The following is a 19,556-nucleotide window of genomic DNA, read 5'->3' on the forward strand; positions in this document are numbered from 1 at the left end:
CATAAGTTTATCCTGTCTTAAAGCTGCATAATATTCCATCGTATGTATATACCACAGTTTGTTTAGCCACTCTTCTGTTGATGGAGATTTTGGCTGTTTCCATCTCTTTGCAATTGTAAATAGCGCTGCTATAAACATTGGTGTGCAAATGTCCGTTTGTGTCTTTGCCCTTAAGTCCTTTGAGTAGATACCCAGCAATGGTATTGCTGGGTCGTATGGCAATTCTATATTCAGCTTTTTGAGGAACCGCCAAACTGCCTTCCACAGTGGTTGCACCATTTGACATTCCCACCAACAGTGGATAAGTGTGCCTCTTTCTCCGCATCCTCTCCAGCACTTGTCATTTTCTGTTTTGTTGATAATGGCCATTCTGGTGGGTGTGAGGTGGTATCTCATTGTGGTTTTGATTTGCATTTCTCTAATGGTCAGGGACATTGAGCATCTCTTCATGTGCCTTTTGGCCATTTGTATTTCCTCTTCTGAGAGGTGTCTGTTCAAGTCTTTTTCCCATTTTGTAATTGGGTTGGCTGTCTTTTTGTTGTTGAGTTGAACAATCTCTTTATAAATTCTGGATACTAGACCTTTATCTGATATGTCATTTGCAAATATTGTCTCCCATTGTGTAGGCTGTCTTTCTACTTTCTTGATGAAGTTCTTTGATGCACAAAAGTGTTTAATTTTGAGGAGCTCCCATTTATTTATTTCCTTCTTCAGTGTTCTTGCTTTAGGTTTAAGGTCCATAAAACCGCCTCCAGTTGTAAGATTCATAAGATATCTCCCAACATTTTCCTCTAACTGTTTTATGGTCTTAGACCTAATGTTTAGATCTTTGATCCATTTTGAGTTAACTTTTGTATAGGGTGTGAGACATGGGTCTTCTTTCATTCTTTTGCATATGGATATCCAGTTCTCTAGGCACCATTTATTGAAGAGACTGTTCTGTCCCAGGTGAGTTGGCTTGACTGCCTTATCAAAGATCAAATGTCCATAGATGAGAGGGTCTATATCTGAGCACTCTATTCAATTCCATTGGTCGATATATCTATCTTTATGCCAATACCATGCTGTTTTGACCACTGTGGCATGATAATATGCCTTAAAGTCAGGCAGCGCGAGACCTCCAGCTTCGTTTTTTTTCCTCAAGATGTTTTTAGCAATTCGGGGCACCCTGCCCTTCCAGATAAATTTGCTTATTGGTTTTTCTATTTCTGAAAAACAAGTTGTTGGGATTTTGATTGGTATTGCATTGAATCTGTAAATCAATTTAGGTAGGATTGACATCTTAACTATATGTAGTCTTCCAATCCATGAACACGGTATGCCCTTCCATCTATTTAGGTCTTCTGTGATTTCTTTTAACAGTTTTTTGTATTTTTCTTTATATAGTTTTTTTGTCTCTTTAGTTAAATTTATTCCTAGGTATTTTATTCTTTTAGTTGCAATTGTAAATGGGATTCGTTTCTTGATTTCCCCCTCAGCTTGTTCATTACTAGTGTATAGAAATGCTACAGATTTTTGAATGTTGATCTTGTAACCTGCTACTTTGCTGTACTCATTTATTAGCTCTAGTAGTTTTGTTGTGGATTTTTCCGGGTTTTCGACGTATAGTATCATATCGTCTGCAAACAGTGATAGTTTTACTTCTTCCTTTCCAATTTTGATGACTTGTGTTTCTTTTTCTTGTCTAATTGCTCTGGCGAGAACCTCCAGCACAATGTTGAATAATAGTGGTGATAGTGGACATCCTTGTCTTGTTCCTGATCTTAGGGGGAAAGTTTTCAATTTTTCCCCATTGAGGATGATATTAGCTGTGGGTTTTTCATATATTCCCTCTATCATTTTAAGGAAGTTCCCTTGTATTCCTATCTTTTGAAGTGTTTTCAACAGGAAAGGATGTTGAATCTTGTCAAATGCCTTCTCTGCATCAATTGAGATGATCATGTGATTTTTCTGCTTTGATTTGTTGATATGGTGTATTACATTAATTGATTTTCTTATGTTGAACCATCCTTGCATACCTGGGATGAATCCTACTTGATCATGATGTATAATTCTTTTAATGTGTTGTTGGATACGATTTGCTAGAATTTTATTGAGGATTTTTGCATCTATATTCATTAGAGAGATTGGTCTGTAGTTTTCTTTTTTTGTAATATCTTTGCCTGGTTTTGGTATGAGGGTGATGTTGGCTTTATAGAATGAATTAGGTAATTTTCCCTCCACTTCAATTTTTTTGAAGAGTTTGAGGAGAGTTGGTACTAATTCTTTCTGGAATGTTTGGTAGAATTCACATGTAAAGCCATCTGGTCCTGGACTTTTCTTTTTAGGAAGCTTTTGAATGACTAATTCAATTTCTTTACTTGTGATTGGTTTGTTGAGGTCATCTGTTTCTTCTTGAGTCAAAGTTGGTTGTTCATGTCTTTCCAGGAACCCGTCCATTTCATCTAAATTGTTGTATTTATTAGCGTAAAGTTGTTCATAGTATCCTGTTATTACCTCCTTTATTTCTGTGAGGTCAGTAGTTATGTCTCCTCTTCCATTTCTGATCTTATTTATTTGCATCCTCTCTCTTCTTCTTTTTGTCAGTCTTGCTAAGGGCCCATCAATCTTATTGATTTTCTCATAGAACCAACTTCTGGCCTTATTGATTTTCTCTATTGTTTTCATGTTTTCAATTTCATTTATTTCTGCTCTGATCTTTATTATTTCTTTCCTTTTGCTTGCTTTGGGATTAGTTTGCTGTTCTTTCTCCAGTTCTTCCAAGTGAACAGTTAATTCCCTCATTTTTGCCTTTTCTTCTTTTCTGATCTAGGCATTTAGGGCAATAAATTTCCCTCTTAGCACTGCCTTTGCTGCATCCCATAAGTTTTGATATGTTGTGTTTTCATTTTCATTTGCCTCGAGGTATTTACTAATTTCTCTTGCAATTTCTTCTTTGACCCACTCGTTGTTTAAGAGTGTGTTGTTGAGCCTCCACGTATTTGTGAATTTTCTGGCACTCCACCTATTATTGATTTCCAACTTCATTCCTTTATGATCCGAGAAAGTGTTGTGTATGATTTCAATCTTTTTAAATTTGTTAAGACTTGCTTTGTGACCCAGCATATGGTCTATCTTTGAGAATGATCCATGAGCACTTGAGAAAAAGGTGTATCCTGCTGTTGTGGGATGTAATGTCCTATAAATGTCTGTTAAGTCTAGCTCCTTTATAGTAATATTCAGATTGTCTATTTCTTTATTGATCCTCTGTCTAGATGTTCTGTCCATTGATGAGAGTGGGGAATTGAAGTCTCCAACTATTATGGTATATGTGTCTATTTCCTTTTTCAGTGTTTGCAGTGTATTCCTCACGTATTTTGGGGCATTCTGGTTCGGTGCGTAAATATTTATGATTGTTATGTCTTCTTGTTTAATTATTCCTTTTATTAGTATATAGTGTCCTTCTTTGTCTCTTTTAACTGTTTTACATTTGAAGTCTAACTTGGTGGATATTAGTATAGCCACTCCTGCTATTTTCTGGTTGTTATTTGCATGAAATATCTTTTCCCAACCTTTCACTTTCAACCTATGTTTATCTTTGGGTCTAAGATGTGTTTCCTGTAGACAGCATATAGAAGGATCCTGTTTTTTAATCCATTCTGCCAGTCTATGTCTTTTGATTGGGGAATTCAGTCCATTGACATTTAGTGTTATAACTGTTTGGATAATATTTTCCTCTACCATTTTGCCTTTTGTATTATATATATCATATCTGACTTTCCTTCTTTCTACACTCTTCTCCATATCTCTCTCTTCTGTCTTTTTGTATCTGACTCTAGTGCTCCCTTTAGTATTTCTTGCAGAGCTGGTCTCTTGGTCACAAATTCTCTCAGTGACTTTTTGTCTGAGAATGTTTTAATTTCTCCCTCATTTTTGAAGGACAATTTTGCTGTATATAGGAGTCTTGGTTGGCAGTTTTTCTCTTTTAGTAATTTAAATATATCATCCCACTGTCTTCTAGCCTCCATGGTTTCTGCTGAGAAATCTACACATAGTCTTATTGGGTTTCCCTTGTATGTGATGGATTGTTTTTCTCTTGCTGCTTTCAAGATCCTCTCTTTCTCTTTGACCTCTGACATTCTAACTAGTAAGTGTCTTGGAGAACGCCTATTTGGGTCTAATCTCTTTGGGGTGCGCTGCACTTCTTGGATCTGTAATTTCAGGTCTTTCGTAAGAGTTGGGAAATTTTCAGTGATAATTTCTTCCATTAGTTTTTCTCCTCCTTTTCCCTTCTCTTCTCCTTCTGGGACACCCACAACACGTATATTTGTGCGGTTCATATTGTCCTTGAGTTCCCTGATCCCCTGTTCAAATTTTTCCATTCTTTTCCTGATAGTTTCTGTTTGTTTTTGGAATTCAGATGTTCCATCCTCCAAATCACTAATTCTATCTTCTGTCTCTTTGAATCTATCATTGTAGGTATCTATTGTTTTTTCCATCTTTTCTACTTTGTCCTTCACTTCCATAAGTTCTGTGATTTGTTTCTTCAGTTTTTCTATTTCTTCTTTATGTTCAGCCCATGTCTTCTTCATGTCCTCCCTGAATTTATCAATTTTGTTTTTGAAGAGGTTTTCCATTTCTGTTCGTATATTCAGCATTAGTTGTCTCAGCTCCTGTATCTCATTTGAACTATTGATTTGTTCCTTTGACTGGGCCATATTTTCAATTTTTTGAGCGTGATCCGTTATCTTCTGCTGGCGTCTGCGCATTTAGACAGATTTCCCTGGGTGTTGGATCCAAAAGTTTGGAAGATTTTTCTGTGAAATCTCTGGGTTCTGTTTTTCTTATCCTGCCCAGTAGGTGGCGCTCGTGGCACACGTTTGTCTGCGGGTCCCACCAGTAAAAGGTGCTGTGGGTCCTTTAACTTTGGAAAACTCTCGCCATCCGGGAGGTTCACTAGCCGAAGCAGCTTGGAAGAGTGCCAGCCGGCCCGGGCTCCGAACGCGGGGAGGGTCGCTGGCCACCGCAGCCCGGGAAAGCGCCCGTCCGAATTTCCTAGTCGGCCCAGGGCGCCAAACGTGGCGGGAGGGCACCAACTGCAGCGGCCCGCCCGGGAGTGTGCACCATTCCCGGGGAGTCACGGGTTTGGAAGGCCCCCCCCGTCACCGTTCTCCGCGGCCTGGGGATTTCCGATCCAATTCTCTCAGTTGGTCCGGGGGGGCCTTGTGTGGTGTGGGCGCTAGCCGCCGCGGTTTGAGGGGACCGCCTGTCCAATTCTCCCAGCCGGCCCGGGAAGGGGGAAGGGAGTGACTCCGGCCGCTTGCCGCCCTGCCCAGTGAAGCCCGCACCCCTCAGCGATCTCACCAGAGCGGGTTCTCTCAGCCAGCCAACCGTTCCAGGTTGGGGTACGCTGTCTTTTTTATCTCTGTCGTGGCTTTGGGAGCTGTTCTGTATCGTTTCTACTCCCCTAGAAGCTGTTCTGGAGGAGAAACTAAGATCCGCGCGTCTTACTAAGCCGCCATCTTCTCCAGAAGTCAATATTCTTACAGCTTCATTTCACTCTTTAAAAATTTGTTTTATGTGCCTTTTTTTAAACCATGTGTTATAAATGATTTCCTTTTTTAAAACGTTTTTTATTGTGAAATATATATACAAAGAAAAAGCAATAATTTTCAAAGTACACTTCAACAGTTAGTTACAAAACAGATTTCAGTTTGTTATGAGTTACCACTCCATTATTTCAGATGTTTCTTTCTAGCTGCTCCAAAACACTGGAGGCTAAAATATCAATATAGTGATTCAACAGTCATATTTATTTGTTAAATCCTATCTTCTCTGTTATAATTCCTCCTCCTTTGATCCTTCTTCGAGTCTATAGAGATCTTTAGGCAATGCCCATTCTGACTTTTCATGTCGAGAAGGGGTGTCAACACTAGAAGATAGGGGGATGTAATTAGTCGATAATCTTGAAGAGACTGGTCCCTCTGGGTTTTAGGATTTATCTGACCTAGGAACCCTCTGGAAATTATAGGTTCCAGAAAAGCATACTTAGTGCCTGAAAGTTTTATAGAATCTCATAGCCCTAGGTGTTCTTAAAAGTTAACAGGAGTGATGTTGGTTGGGGGTTAGCAAACCGTGGCAATTAGCACTGTTGAACTGAAGCTTGCATAAGAGTAGCCACCAGAATATGATCTTGACTCTATTTGATCTCTCTTAGCCACTGAAGCCTTATTTTATTACACTTTTCCCCCCTTTTGGTCAGGAAGGTGTTGTTGATCCCAAGGTGCCAGGGCCGGGACTCATCCCCAGGAGTCACGCCCCATGTTGTCAGGGAGACTTTTACCCCTGGATGTCATGTCCCATGTAGAGAGGAGGGTAATGATTTCCTTGGAGAGTTGGGCTTAGAGAGGGAGGCCACATCTGAGCAATGAAAGAGGTTTCTTGGAAGCAACTATTAGGCCTCATTATACGTAGTCTTAGCTTCTCCACTACAGAAATAAGTTTCATAAGGGCAAGCTTCAAAATCAAGAGCTTAGCCTATTTTCTTAGGACTTTTCAGTGGTTGAGAGGGTACCCAGGGTTTCCCAGATGGAAGAGTATAATAGTTACATTTTTTTTTCCTTTGGACTATCAAGGGACTCTACCAATACTTTTCAGTTAATCAGCTTACCAGAATCTGAGAAGTTTCCAGGTATTACACTAAGCTATATAGAATTACAAGGCCTCATTCCTCCTGTTCTGGATTCCAGGAGTTTGGGTTGTTTAAATGAGCTATCCAGACAGATTGATTTAGATTGTGTGTTACAGAAAATTTAGGTTCTAGACATGTAACCTCTCTCTGCCTTGGGTCTCATACAGCAGATGAAGGTTTAGAGTACGTAAATACACTTATCTTTTACCCTGTATTCTGATTTACCTTAGTCCCAGCCAGGATGGCTTTGTTTTTATATCTAATTGAGATGTCTGTTCTCTTTTTCAGTTACTTTAACTGTTATTGTATATAGCTGTGCTAACTTCAGGGCTGCAGCACTCCATTTCTGGGCCTTTGAGTTATTCCAAGTTCCAGGGGAAATTCCAGCTGATACAGAAAGCTCAGTGTCTCAGAATTTAGAAATATACTTACAACTTGGTGTGGCTGCTATAAGGGCTTGCAGTCTCGGCTCCCGTTTTCTTATATGTGTTTTTTGAAAGAGACTTTAGCATATTTGTTCTTGTTTCTGGCTTATTTTGCACAGCACTTTGTCCCCAAGGTTTATTCAGTTCATTGCCTGCCTCTCCACATCCTTCCTTTTTGTAGCTGTACCATATTCCATCATGTAGATGTATCACAGTTTGCCATTCAGCTTCACAGTCATTCTTTGGCTCCCTCTATCTATTGGCATAATGGAAAATGTCTGAAATAAACCATGTCTTACGGGATCCTCACTTGGTTGTGCAGTCAGCAGCACTGTAAATTGTTTCTTAACATCTGCATTCCAGAAAATTCTCTGCAGCCATGTCCTTTTTTTTTTTTTTTTAGATACTTACCCCTTTCTGTCCCCTCATCAGTGTATTTTCCAGTTATGCCATTGGTATTACGCCTTTGAGAGCCTGCAAGTCTTCTTGAGCTTCCTTACAGTTTTTGATCTTGGAATCCACCCTAATTTTTCTTTGAAAAACTTGAACTCTGTCTGTCCAATATGTGCAGCATTCCTCTTTCTTGATTTCCAAATAACATGGCAACTTTCTCTAAAGGTTTCTCCTATTTGCACTTTCCCTATCAAGTTTTACTGGGGAAGATTAGGTTCAAAGAAACAGTTTCTCATTTCTTTTCTGCTTTCTGACAGAATTTTTGCACAGACTGAAAAAAAGCATCAGAATCACCAAGTTAAACTGAGTGACTTGCACTGTTATCCCCCTAGTCAGTAGTAATAGCTACTATTTTTTACATACTATCACTTGACAGGTACCTTATTAAGTCCTTTCCACATAGATTTTCTCACTTGACTCCTACCATCAGGTTATGAGGTGTAGGTGCTTTTGTTCTCCCTATAATACAAGGAAACAAGCTTGAGAATGTTGAGTTACATGCCTCAGATCATATAGCTTGTGAGTGGCAAAGTCAGATATTTCCTGAATTGGATTCTCAGTCACTCACTATACTGGACTACTTGACATGGTGCTTAATTACTATGTCAGACAAGATTCTATTACTTCAAAACCTGTGTAGTGCTCAGACCACTGGCTGTGCACAGTAGGCACTTAAATATTTAATTTGAGGTTATGTTTCTCCTTGATTTCTAGGATATTGCCTCTTAGCTCCTACAAGTGAGTAAGAAAAAGACTAGAAAAAATGGGTAAGGCACACTATTAGGCAATTCATAGAAGAAATTAATGGAAAATGAAAATATGAAAAGATGCTCATTTTTACTAATCATCAAATATACTTTTGATGGTTTTAGGAGGCCTACTGTTTAAATGGCAAGAACTCTGTTTTTCTGTTTAGAACTATGATATGTGACAAACAAAGAATGCAAAAATGTTTGTGAAATTCCAGAGATAATTAATTATTAACACAAGAAAGCACACACGAAATTTTATTTATTTTTATTTGTTTTGCAGTGATGGTCACATTTCATTCTTTTCCATATGAATATCCTGTTACTGCAGCACCGTTTGTTGAACTTGCTTTTTTTTTTTTTTTTTTTTTGGAGTGCATGGCCTGAGAATTGAACCCACGTCTCCTGCATGGCAAGCAAGAATTCTACCACTGAACTACCTGTGCAGCCCCACAAAATTTTATTTAATAGGGATAATACCAGAGTACTGTTGCTTTTTAAAAACTGAGTATATTGTGAACATCATTCCATGTTAATATATACTCAGTGATGTTATCCTTAATGGCTGTCTACCATTCCATTGTTTCTCATAAGAAATTGAATTCAGTTTGTTTCCTTTGTTCTTTACTTTAACATTTTATATGTTAAAAGTAGTAAAGGTTAAGCTCTCAGATCTTCCTCAGATTTTTGCTTTATTCTTATGTCATTATTCTCTATTGAAATTTGTTTACCATTAGTCATTACTTGCTTTGATTTCTCCCACAGTTGTTATTTCGCTTGTCTTGGAAGAATTGGGCTGGATGCCCAATCATTGTGGCACATATGATTGATTCTTTTTATTGATATAGGGACAACTATACCGTCTTTGGTTTGAGAGGTGTCATTAGGCTCATTTTTTGGATGCATAAAATATTTTTTTATTTATTAGAGAAGTGGGTTTACAGACCAATCATACTTAAAATACAGGATTCCCCTACACCACCCCACCACCAACACCTTGCATTAGTGTGAGAAATTTGTTACAATTGTTGATAGCATATTTTTATAATTATTAATAATAGTCAATGGTTTAAATTAGGGTACACTTTGTGTCTTTTAGTTCCATGGATTTTAAAAATTTTATTCTCACCATATATGCAATCTAACATTTTCTCTTTTAATACTATTCAAATACATATATATGTCAGTGCTGTTAATCGTATCCACAATGTTGTGCTAATACCACCACCGTCCATTACCAAAACATTTCCGTCATTCCAAATAGAAGCTCTGAACATTTTTTTAAACTTTTCTTTACTGTATAATATATATACAAAGCTAAGAAATAAAAAAAGCAAGTTTTCAAAGCACTCTTCAACAAGTAGTTACAGGACAGATCCCAGAGTTTGTCATGGGCTACAGTACCATCACTGCAGATTTTTCCTTCTAGCTGCTCCAGAACATTGGAGGCTAGAAGGAGTAAATATTTTTTTTTTATCATCACAATCAGCTTTTTTTCTTTTTTGTGAAAAATAACATATATTCAAAAAAACAATAAATTTCTAAGCGCAGTATAACAATTAGTTGTAAAACAGATTTCAGAGTTTGGTATGGGTTACAATTCTACAATCTTAAGTTTTTACTTCTAGCTGCTCTAAGTTACTGGAGACTAAAAGAAATATCAGTATAATGATTCAGCAGTCATACTTGTTTGTTAAACATTCTCTGTATAACTCCATCACTTTTGATCTTTCTGTCCCACTCTTTAGGGATATTTGGGCTATACATACCCATTCTAACTTTTTCATGTTGGAACAGGCTGACAATAGTATGGGTAGGGAGATGGAACTAGCTGATGGTCTGGAAAGGTTGGCCCTTCTAGGTTTCAGGGCTTATCTGGTCCAGGGACCCATCTGGGGGTTGTAGGTTTCTGGAAAGTTACCCTAAGTGCATGGAACCTTTGTAGAATCTTATATATTGCCCTAGGTGTTCTTTAGGATTGGCTGACATGGTTTTGGTTGAGATTTGGCAATGTATGATAGGTAGTAATGTTTAACTGAACCGTGCATAAGAGTGACCTCCAGAGTAGCCTCTTGACTCTATTTGAACTCTCTCAGCCACTGATACCTTATTTGTTACACTTCTTTTCCCCTTTTGGTCAGGATGGCATTGTTGATCCCATAGTGCCAGAGCCAAGTTCATCCCTGGGAGTCATCTCCCATGCTGCCAGGGAGACTTTCACCCCTGGATGTCATGTCCCACCTAAGAACTCTACATTTTAAGCCTTAACTTCCCCATCCCCTGGTAACCTATATTCTAGATTCTGACTGTGTGAATCAGAATTGCCTGTTCTAATTGTTTCAGATCAGTGAAATCATATAATATTTTTGCGTTTGTATCTAGCTTAAAAATATGGAATGCTTCACAAATTTGTGTACTATCCTTGTTCAGGGACCCATGCTAATCTCTGTATTGTTCCAATGTTAGTATATTTACAACTGAAGCAAGCACATAAAGTGTTTTTAATGAATATGTCATTTAAAGGTTTTTCTAAAGAATAATGGAGACTGTGTTGTAACATATTCGAAATTGCATGAGCTTTGAGGTAGATTGTCCTGGTTTAAGGTTCGTATCCTAGCTCTTCTGGTTTGAATCAGATAAACAACTTGAGCAAATCACTTAACATTTTAAGCCTCAGTTTTCTTATCAGGAAAACAGGGACGGTTATTGCTATCTCGTAGGAGGAGTAATTTAACATGAAATGCATGTGTAAAACACCCAGTGCAATAATAATGTCAGTTTTTCCCTTTTATGTAATTAGACGAGGTTCTCAACCTTTTTTGTGTGTGTGCTGCTTACCCCTTTGTTAGTCTGGTGGAGCCCTTGGAAGGACCCCTTCTCCAAAGAATGATTTTAAATGCATAAAATAAAATGTGTAGGATTTTAAAGGAAACCAGTTATATTGAAATACAGTTATCAAAATACTTTAAAAGACAAATTTGTGATGCTTTTTGTTTTAGATATTTTTTTTGGGCTAAGGTAGAAAATAAAGGAATGAATGGGTAAAAGAGAGCGACAGGAAAGAGGAAAGAAAAGTGAGGGGAAAGGAAGGGGAAAAAAGCTTATAAATATATATGTCTGGTCTTGACTCTGTCCCAAGCCATCATCTCAGATTTCCAACCAGTTCCTAGACATTTCCACCTCAGCATCCTATCCTACCAGCAACTCAAATTCATCACCAGTGAGGTTGAATACCTCTCTCAAACTAGTTTGTCTTCCCTGTTTCCCTTAATGATAACTGCATTCTATCACCTGAATCTAAATCCTGAACTCACATTTGAGTCCTCATGTTTTCACCCTTTGCCTACTTTAAACCAGTCAGGGAATTCTGTAGATTTTATCTCTATAGTATCTCATTTATATACCATCCAAATTTAAGACCCTTTTATCTCATCCTTGCCATGTTATGATACACCCTTTTTTGCTTGGTCTTTGACTTCTTGCCTCTCACAGAGTTTCCCTTGAGTCTTTGGGGCCACTTCACTTGATTCTCCAACTAAAATTCTGTAGCATTCACAGATATGCCGTACAACTTCACCCTAATTGTTAACTCTCATTTACTTATCGGTAAATTTGTATTTGTTTTCATTTCCCCAAATATATTCTAAGTTCTTTGAGGAAATAGACATCTTACACTTAAATCTCCTTATAGCACCTCAGACAATACTTAAAAGTGTATCATAAGATCTCGGAAACAGATTAATCATAACTAGATAGTTCTCGTTCCATAAAGAAAAGGGAAAAATTCCCAGACCATGCACCCCCCCTCCCCCCTAAAAGGGAAAAATGTTGACCTATTCTTGTTAACTGAATTATTACTGTAGGAATTGATGATGTCACACCAAGTGTCTATGTCAAAAACCTACAGGGAAAAAAAAACCTGGGAATTTTGTATATATTTAAATTTTCACTGTTTTCCCAAAATTATTCAGTCATGGTAGTTTTTACTTGTGGTTAAAAAAAAAAAAAACCAACACACGGACGTGGTTTTCTCTAGTGTGTGATGCATATTTGTCCTCTTATCCCCCCCACTTGTAGCCCATGACCTGACACAATAGCTATTTAAATATATTTTGTTAAGTGAATTTCCTCATGCCTGGAAGTAACCATTTGTGTGTGAAAAATAACTTGTGTACTTTAAAAAGTTTGGGACTGTGCATAGATTATTACAAATACAAATTATAAATGCAAATATAAAAGTTTTATTTAAGAAAAATCATGTGATCTTAACAGGAAAAAAATTTTTAGTAAAGTGTGACTAAAATAATAAATTAATCATTTTAGTGGACTTTAATACTTTGTTTGCCACTGATGCTTTTTCCTTCGGTTAAATTCTTTTACTTGTATTCTTAGGTTAAGACATCAGAATTTTATAGATACTCCCGACAGCTGCGGTATGAAGTTGACCAAGCGTTGAATTACTTTCAGAATGTTCACCAGCAACCTTTGATGGAAACAAAATCTAGCCGTATCCGTTCTGCCAAACCCCAAACTACAGTATTCCGAGGAATGATTGGACATAGCATGGTAAACAGTAAAATACTACTCTTAAAGAAACCGAGAGTCTGGTGGGAGCTAGAAGGCCCACAAGTACCTCTACGACCAGATTGCCTGGCTATTGTCAATAACTTTGTGTTTCTCTTGGGTGGGGAAGAACTGGGGCCAGATGGTGAATTCCATGCTTCTTCTAAAGTGTTCAGGTATGACCCAAGACAAAACTCTTGGCTGCGGATGGCAGACATGTCTGTACCACGTTCCGAATTTGCAGTTGGTGTTATTGGGAAGTTCATTTATGCTGTAGCAGGAAGAACCAGAGATGAGACCTTCTATTCAACCGAGAGATATGACATCACTAGTGACAAGTGGGAATTCGTGGATCCTTATCCAGTTAACAAGTATGGACATGAGGGGACAGTGCTCAATAACAAGCTGTTTATCACCGGTGGAATCACCTCATCTTCTACTTCCAAACAAGTGTGTGTGTTTGACCCTAGTAAGGAAGGGACTGTGGAACAACGGACCAGGAGAACTCAAGTAGTTACCAACTGTTGGGAGAATAAGAGCAAAATGAATTACGCAAGATGCTTTCACAAGATGATTTCTTACAATGGCAAGCTTTATGTCTTTGGGGGTGTCTGTGTGATCTTGAGGGCCTCTTTTGAATCTCAGGGATGTCCTTCCACAGAGATGTACAACCCTGAGACTGATCAGTGGACCATCTTGGCATCCATGCCTATCGGTAGAAGTGGCCATGGTGTGACTGTGCTGGACAAACAAATAATGGTTCTTGGAGGCCTTTGCTATAACGGTCATTACAGTGATTCCATTCTCACTTTTGATCCGGAAGAAAATAAATGGAAGGAAGACGAGTACCCTCGGATGCCCTGCAAGCTGGATGGTTTACAAGTATGCAACCTGCATTTTCCTGAATATGTACTGGACGAGGTTAGACGTTGCAACTAAGGACACCGTCCTTGCTAAAAAAGGCAAATAAAACATCTGTTTGTGATATAGTAGTTAACTTAAAAGCATAAAGAAAAGCCTCACCAGTTTTACTATCAAAGCCATTGGTCTGATATTGTAAGAAGTTTTCATTTTGTGCTAGCATCCTTTTTTTTTCTTTCCTTTTTTTCTTTTGTAGTGGCCTCAAACTCATGCAATAAGTTAATTCTAAGTGCTAGCTCTTGAAACTACTTCCAAAAGCAGTTTAATAGAATGATCCACTTATCTGGGAAGTTGATTTTATGCTTTCAACATTGTCCGTGTAGGATTCATGAATCTTCTAAGAGAAGACCCGATAAGTGTTAGTGGATGTGATTTCAGTTTCTATCTCTATCTGAAATCTTTTTGGACATTTTTTCAGTGTTTTTCAGTCTACTAGACTTTTTGGTTTTATTATTTAGAAGTTTAAAACTCTTGACCTTTTTTGCATGGCTTTTTGTTGAAAATGCAAAAATATAAATTTTCTACTAAATTAACTTTTATATTCAAAACACTATTTCTAAGCTGCCTTCTCTTATCTGCATTGTGTTAGTGGAAGTATATCCATACTTGCATACATCCTATAAATATATAAGGCACATCCCCTTTTTTGTGTTGTTAGGATTCTATATTTTTAAGCTAGTGCACTTGCACACACAATTCGTCATATTTGTTGAATTTTAGATGTAACATCTTTTCTCGTATTAATATTTTTAGAAAGTTAAAATGACTGGAGTCCTCATTTGGTATCAAAGTAGCCTATCTTCAGTCCATACAGATTCAGTAATATTTTAACTATCCTTATATTCCTGAAACATGTATGGATTTAAGAAAACTAACATTTTATATTTTATTTTCAAAAATAAGCATTAATGTTTCTTATCGATGTTATGTCTTTTCCTTTTTAAAATGTTTTTTTGTTGCAGTCTGTTTAATGTCGCCCTGTTTTTAGTGAGAATTGGAGTGGCATATGACAAGCCCTGACCCTGCAGCGTGCAAGCACTTTCAAAGAGAATTTAGGTAATATCCGACTCCTAAATAAAGAACCCCCCTTGAAAGTAAGTGCAACTCCCATTCTTTGCATTAGTTAAGGCTGCTGCATCTGTTATTGAATGGAAGGTAGCAATCCTTAGAAAATTTGAGCTCAGTTTTTGACTTAGAGGTAAGGAAAAGAATTATAATCCTACTGGTCATGTCTACTTGTTTATTTAATACAAAGTACCCAATGGCACTGGGTATGTAAGCCCTCAGCTTTTGTTTTACTTACTGAAAGCTACTAGCATTGAAGGATACTAACCCCAAAGTTCAGAATGGATCAAGAATAGTCATTTAAAAGCATTTATAAAAAGTGTTTAGGATTAACTGCACCTTTCAGCTCTTTGAACTTAAAGTCAAAAATATAGCTGACAAAATTAAGTAATAACCTGGGAGCAGATCATTCACATTGATGCCATACTGTCATGAGTACAGGCTGTCTGATACAGACTAGACGTAAACTGGCAGAACTTGCCAGGTTGGTGCAATATTGCAATGCCTTCTATATGGCTATTGTATAAATTTTCTAGTTTCACTTTTTTTTTTTTTTTTTTTTTTTGCTGCTGCCACCACTGAACTGAACATAAAATGAAAAAGTGAAGTCATGGAAATGTGAAGATTTTTTTTTTTCAATTCAATTAGTATTATGAAGTTAAAGCTGATTTAAAAACTTCAAAACTGGAGGCATTGGATTTTAAGAAACAGTCAGGTATACAACTAGGTTTTGAAAAAGAAAAAAATATCATTGGTTTTAGAAATCAAGGTAATAATTATATTCTTTTTTATAAGAAATTTAATTTTTATTAAATGGACCCATCTACTTTCAGTTTCTAAACATGAAATTTGACATTTTGTTTCCCATGGTCATATGGATAAAGGTCTTTTCTACATTTTAAAAATATCTTTGTTTTACTTTTGCAAACTAGGAATTAGGTTAGCGATTTGTGTGTTTTTTTTTTTAAATATGTTGATTTGGTGTTTATGTGTGCTGTTTTGCTTTAGAGAAAATAGCATCTTCATTATTTTCCTCTTTGATATCTTTTGCTGGAAAAGACTGAAAGATTCATCAGACAGGGTACTCATAATCAAAGGCTTTTACACTCCAGTGGTGGTTCTCTCTTAATGCTAGAATATGACTTCATCGTCCTGGATAGGATAAGATCTGGGCAAACAATGGAACATTCTTGGTCTTACATTTTAAAGATAAAAGGCCAAGGTCAAAGTTCAATTTTGTAAACTTGTGAAATCTTAACTTGAACTAACTCTGGGTTCAGCTTCATGTAAGTCATGTCTGACCTGATGTTAGCTGTAATCTGTTTTGAGCTTTAAGAATAGTTGCTATTTGCTTGGGTTCTGAATGTATGAAAAAACTCTTCTGTTTATACATAGTTCTAATTTAGGTTATTTTAAGTCCATGATTAACTTACATTCCCTTTTAAAATTATGGTTTAATTGCTAAAAGAGATTTATTTTTGTTATACTAAACTATGGAAAATTTTTTCATAGAATTTTTTCAAGTTTATTTTTTGTGTGCTTTATTTGGCACCATTTTTCTTTATATACATTGTATGTGCTCAAAATAATAGTGTTTAAAAATTCAGCAGAAGATCTGAAACTACAGTATAACTGTTGTCCTTTTTTTATGTGTTACTTTTTGCTTTATATTTTTAAATGCCAGACTTTACAAAAATAACTGATCTTCATTAATTGCATCTTAATTGGAAATGTTTGTTCTTTTTCCTTCCATGTCTTTGACCATCTAAGTTTTGATTTTAATCTACTTAAAGAAAATCCTTGCACTACAACATTTTCATAAATTCTCACATTGAAGGTTTTGTATTAAAAGAAATACTACTGGTTTTTAAAAAGCAAAGCTTAATTAATAGAAATATTAGTTTTTCTTGAGACAGCTTTCGCTGTGTCCTCATTACTCTGCTCTATGTGAGTGTTACTATAATAATTTGTGAAATATTGACTGAGCCCTTCATTTATCCTTTCTAAAGCAGCACCTTTGGACACCTCATTTTGGGAAGCCTGCTTGAGTCATAGTAAAGGACACAAAGTTGTGTTTGGGAGAAGTGGTAAAAATGGAGAGTTTTGTCTTAATTACATGAAACTAAGCTTTAAAATATTTTATAACAAATTATTTGAGCTGCATAAACTAAACATGTCAAATGTTCAGTGGGACTATTTTTATATATGTATATGTGGTGGTAGGTCATAACATTTCAGTTTATAATATAAATTGTTATTTCAGTTTATAAGCTATCTCTCAGAAAAGACTAGCTCTTCTGAGAATACATAATTTAAAGTTTTAGACTGAAGTAAAACACAACATAGATAATAGTGTAAATTAGATATAATTGAGGGCTATATGGCAGTAAAACTGCTAGTGCCAGTTTTCTTGTTTGCCTATTACACAGTTTTGATCTTTTTTTGTACTCTGAACATTTTTAGGGATCATAAGTTCAATTGGATTAGAGTGGTTTGGGAATAAATATCTTCTAAAAAATAAAAGTCCTGAAAAATTAGTTTATCAAGAGCTTATAAAGTCAAATATTCAATAGACATAGACTGGAATAGATAAACTCATGGAAATCAGATCCTTTCAGTATACCAGTATAACGTCAATATTACACACGTAACATTGAGAGAATGCCATCAGCTTTGTTCCCCCATAATATTCTTGGATTTTCTTTTTACATCTTTGGGGACAATTACATTAAATACTTTATTAATCAGTGTACCAGTAAGGATTGGATGTTTGCTTTCTGAAGGAATGTTCCAGTGAGGTGATCAGAGAGGTTATTTTCTACCTAACTTGTATATGCCCTATACCTCTTGGGCATACTTTGTCTATAGAAAAATATTTTGACCTTTTAGGTACATTTTGGGCCAGTAGTCAAGTAATCCTTGGGCCAATATAAAAATATTAGAATAATTTAAGGTTTACCTTTTATACCTGTTTTGAAAGCCTTTACATTTTTGTCAGGTAATTTTTCCCAAGCCGTGGATATAATCTATTCAAACATGTTTATGCTATCCATTCTGTTTTTAAATTGAAAAAAATGTTAAAAGTGTTTATGAAGAAAAGTTTAAATAAAATATTTTTCATCTTTAAAATATACTTTATCTCTATTATTTACTACCTTTATGTAATCTATCACTTTCAAAGTCACCAATGACTTGATTAGCAGTATACATTTTGTTTTCCTTCAACATGCCAAGGACGTGCTATGAGAATATGATTTCTACCGATGCTTTCAGCCACAGATTCAAATGAGGGCCCTGGAATGAAATTGTTTATACTCTTATATGCAGTGACAATTTTATAATGAAGCCAAATAATTGAAATTCCTCTAACAGAGTTTTGCAGGACTGAAATACAGAATTGAGAAAAGGCATTTACAAGTCTCAAACTCTAATGTGCTGATTTTTTAAAATTGTCGTTAGCATTTTTTACTTATTTTTCTTAAAGGCATTTCTGAAGTTAGGCAGAAATGAATCTGCTGCATCCCAAGGACTTATATATATATAGGCGCATGCCTTCTTTAAAATGAGCTCCTAAGAAACCTCAGAGGGATTCCTAACCTGCTAGATCCTGTACTCAAGCCACTGTTCTAGCGTCATCTCGCTCCATCACTTCCTACTCTCCTTTCTGAAGTCACATCAAATTATTTGCCTTTCCTTCCCCTCCCCTGCTTGTCACAATCCACTTATTTTGCAAAGTCCAACTTAAATCCTCTCCTCTTCTCAGGAAACCTGTTATCTCCCCCCATTGAATTAACTGCCTCTTCTGCACTCAACACATTTATAGCTCTTAGTGCATTTCATTTGCATAATAGTTGCATATAACTTTCTCTGCAACTAGATTATAGCTTGCTTGAATGAAAAGACCTTATACCTGCCTTCTACACACTAGGCACCAAGCTAAATGTTTATTCTATATGAGTTCCAGGCAGATGCTATAGTATAGAAGAGGGAGATATTACCATTCTCCGGGGGTTTTGGCTCTTCTTTCTTCTCAGTCTATATTCCCTGCACAGTCTTGCTACACTGATGACATCACCTACAACTTTAATTCTGATACCTGTCAAATCTCTCTTTCTCAACCCAAAGTTCCAGCCATCTCCCAACATCTCATGTGTTTTATTGGAATTTCAAACTGAATAGGTGCAAACCTGAATACATTATTTCTCCCCACCAAAAGAAAAAAACTGCCTTCCCCTTGTCCTGTATTTTCCGTATTAAGCAGCTCCACCACTGCCTGGTTTGTTCAAGTCAGAAACCTGGGAATTGTCTACCAATAGTTCCCTCTTAATCCAAACATTTTAGTTCATTGAGTCCCATCAACTTCTTGTCTCCGAACTTCACTCTCATTTTATTTTTTAATATTGAGAAATCTCCACACACAGTCCATCCATAGTGTACAATCACTGGCTCATATCATCACATAGTTGTGTATTCATCATGATCATTTTCAGAACATCTGCATCACTCCAGACAAATAAAAGAAAAAACTCATACATCTCATGCCTCTCACCCCTTCCTCTTATTGACCACCAGTATTTTGATCTACCCATATTTTTTTACCCTTTATCCCCCCTATTATTTATTTATTTTGATCCTTTTTTTTTAATTCTTCTGTCTATATCCTGGATAAAAGGAGCATGACACAAGGTTTTCACAATCACACAGTCACAT

At 36.5% G+C, this 19,556-nt stretch overlaps 1 protein-coding gene and 1 pseudogene across 5 annotated transcripts in view; one reads left to right on the forward strand and one right to left on the reverse strand.

The window, feature by feature from the left end:
• KLHL15 (kelch like family member 15) overlaps window positions 1-17,960 on the forward strand; it is a 48,113-nt gene extending 30,153 nt beyond the window's left edge. For all 5 annotated transcript variants that reach the window (XM_077145944.1, XM_077145945.1, XM_077145943.1 and 2 more), the window contains one exon: window positions 12,690-17,960. In XM_077145944.1, the coding sequence (XP_077002059.1) occupies window positions 12,690-13,799 (1,110 nt within the window). In that variant the 3' untranslated portion in view covers window positions 13,800-17,960. The remainder of the gene's footprint in view (window positions 1-12,689) is intronic.
• LOC143672324 (U6 spliceosomal RNA) lies at window positions 10,683-10,783 on the reverse strand (annotated as a pseudogene).
• Window positions 17,961-19,556: the final 1,596 nt, after the last annotated feature.

The sequence above is a fragment of the Tamandua tetradactyla genome, chromosome X, assembly GCF_023851605.1.
Source record: "Tamandua tetradactyla isolate mTamTet1 chromosome X, mTamTet1.pri, whole genome shotgun sequence".
Lineage (NCBI taxonomy): Eukaryota > Metazoa > Chordata > Mammalia > Pilosa > Myrmecophagidae > Tamandua > Tamandua tetradactyla.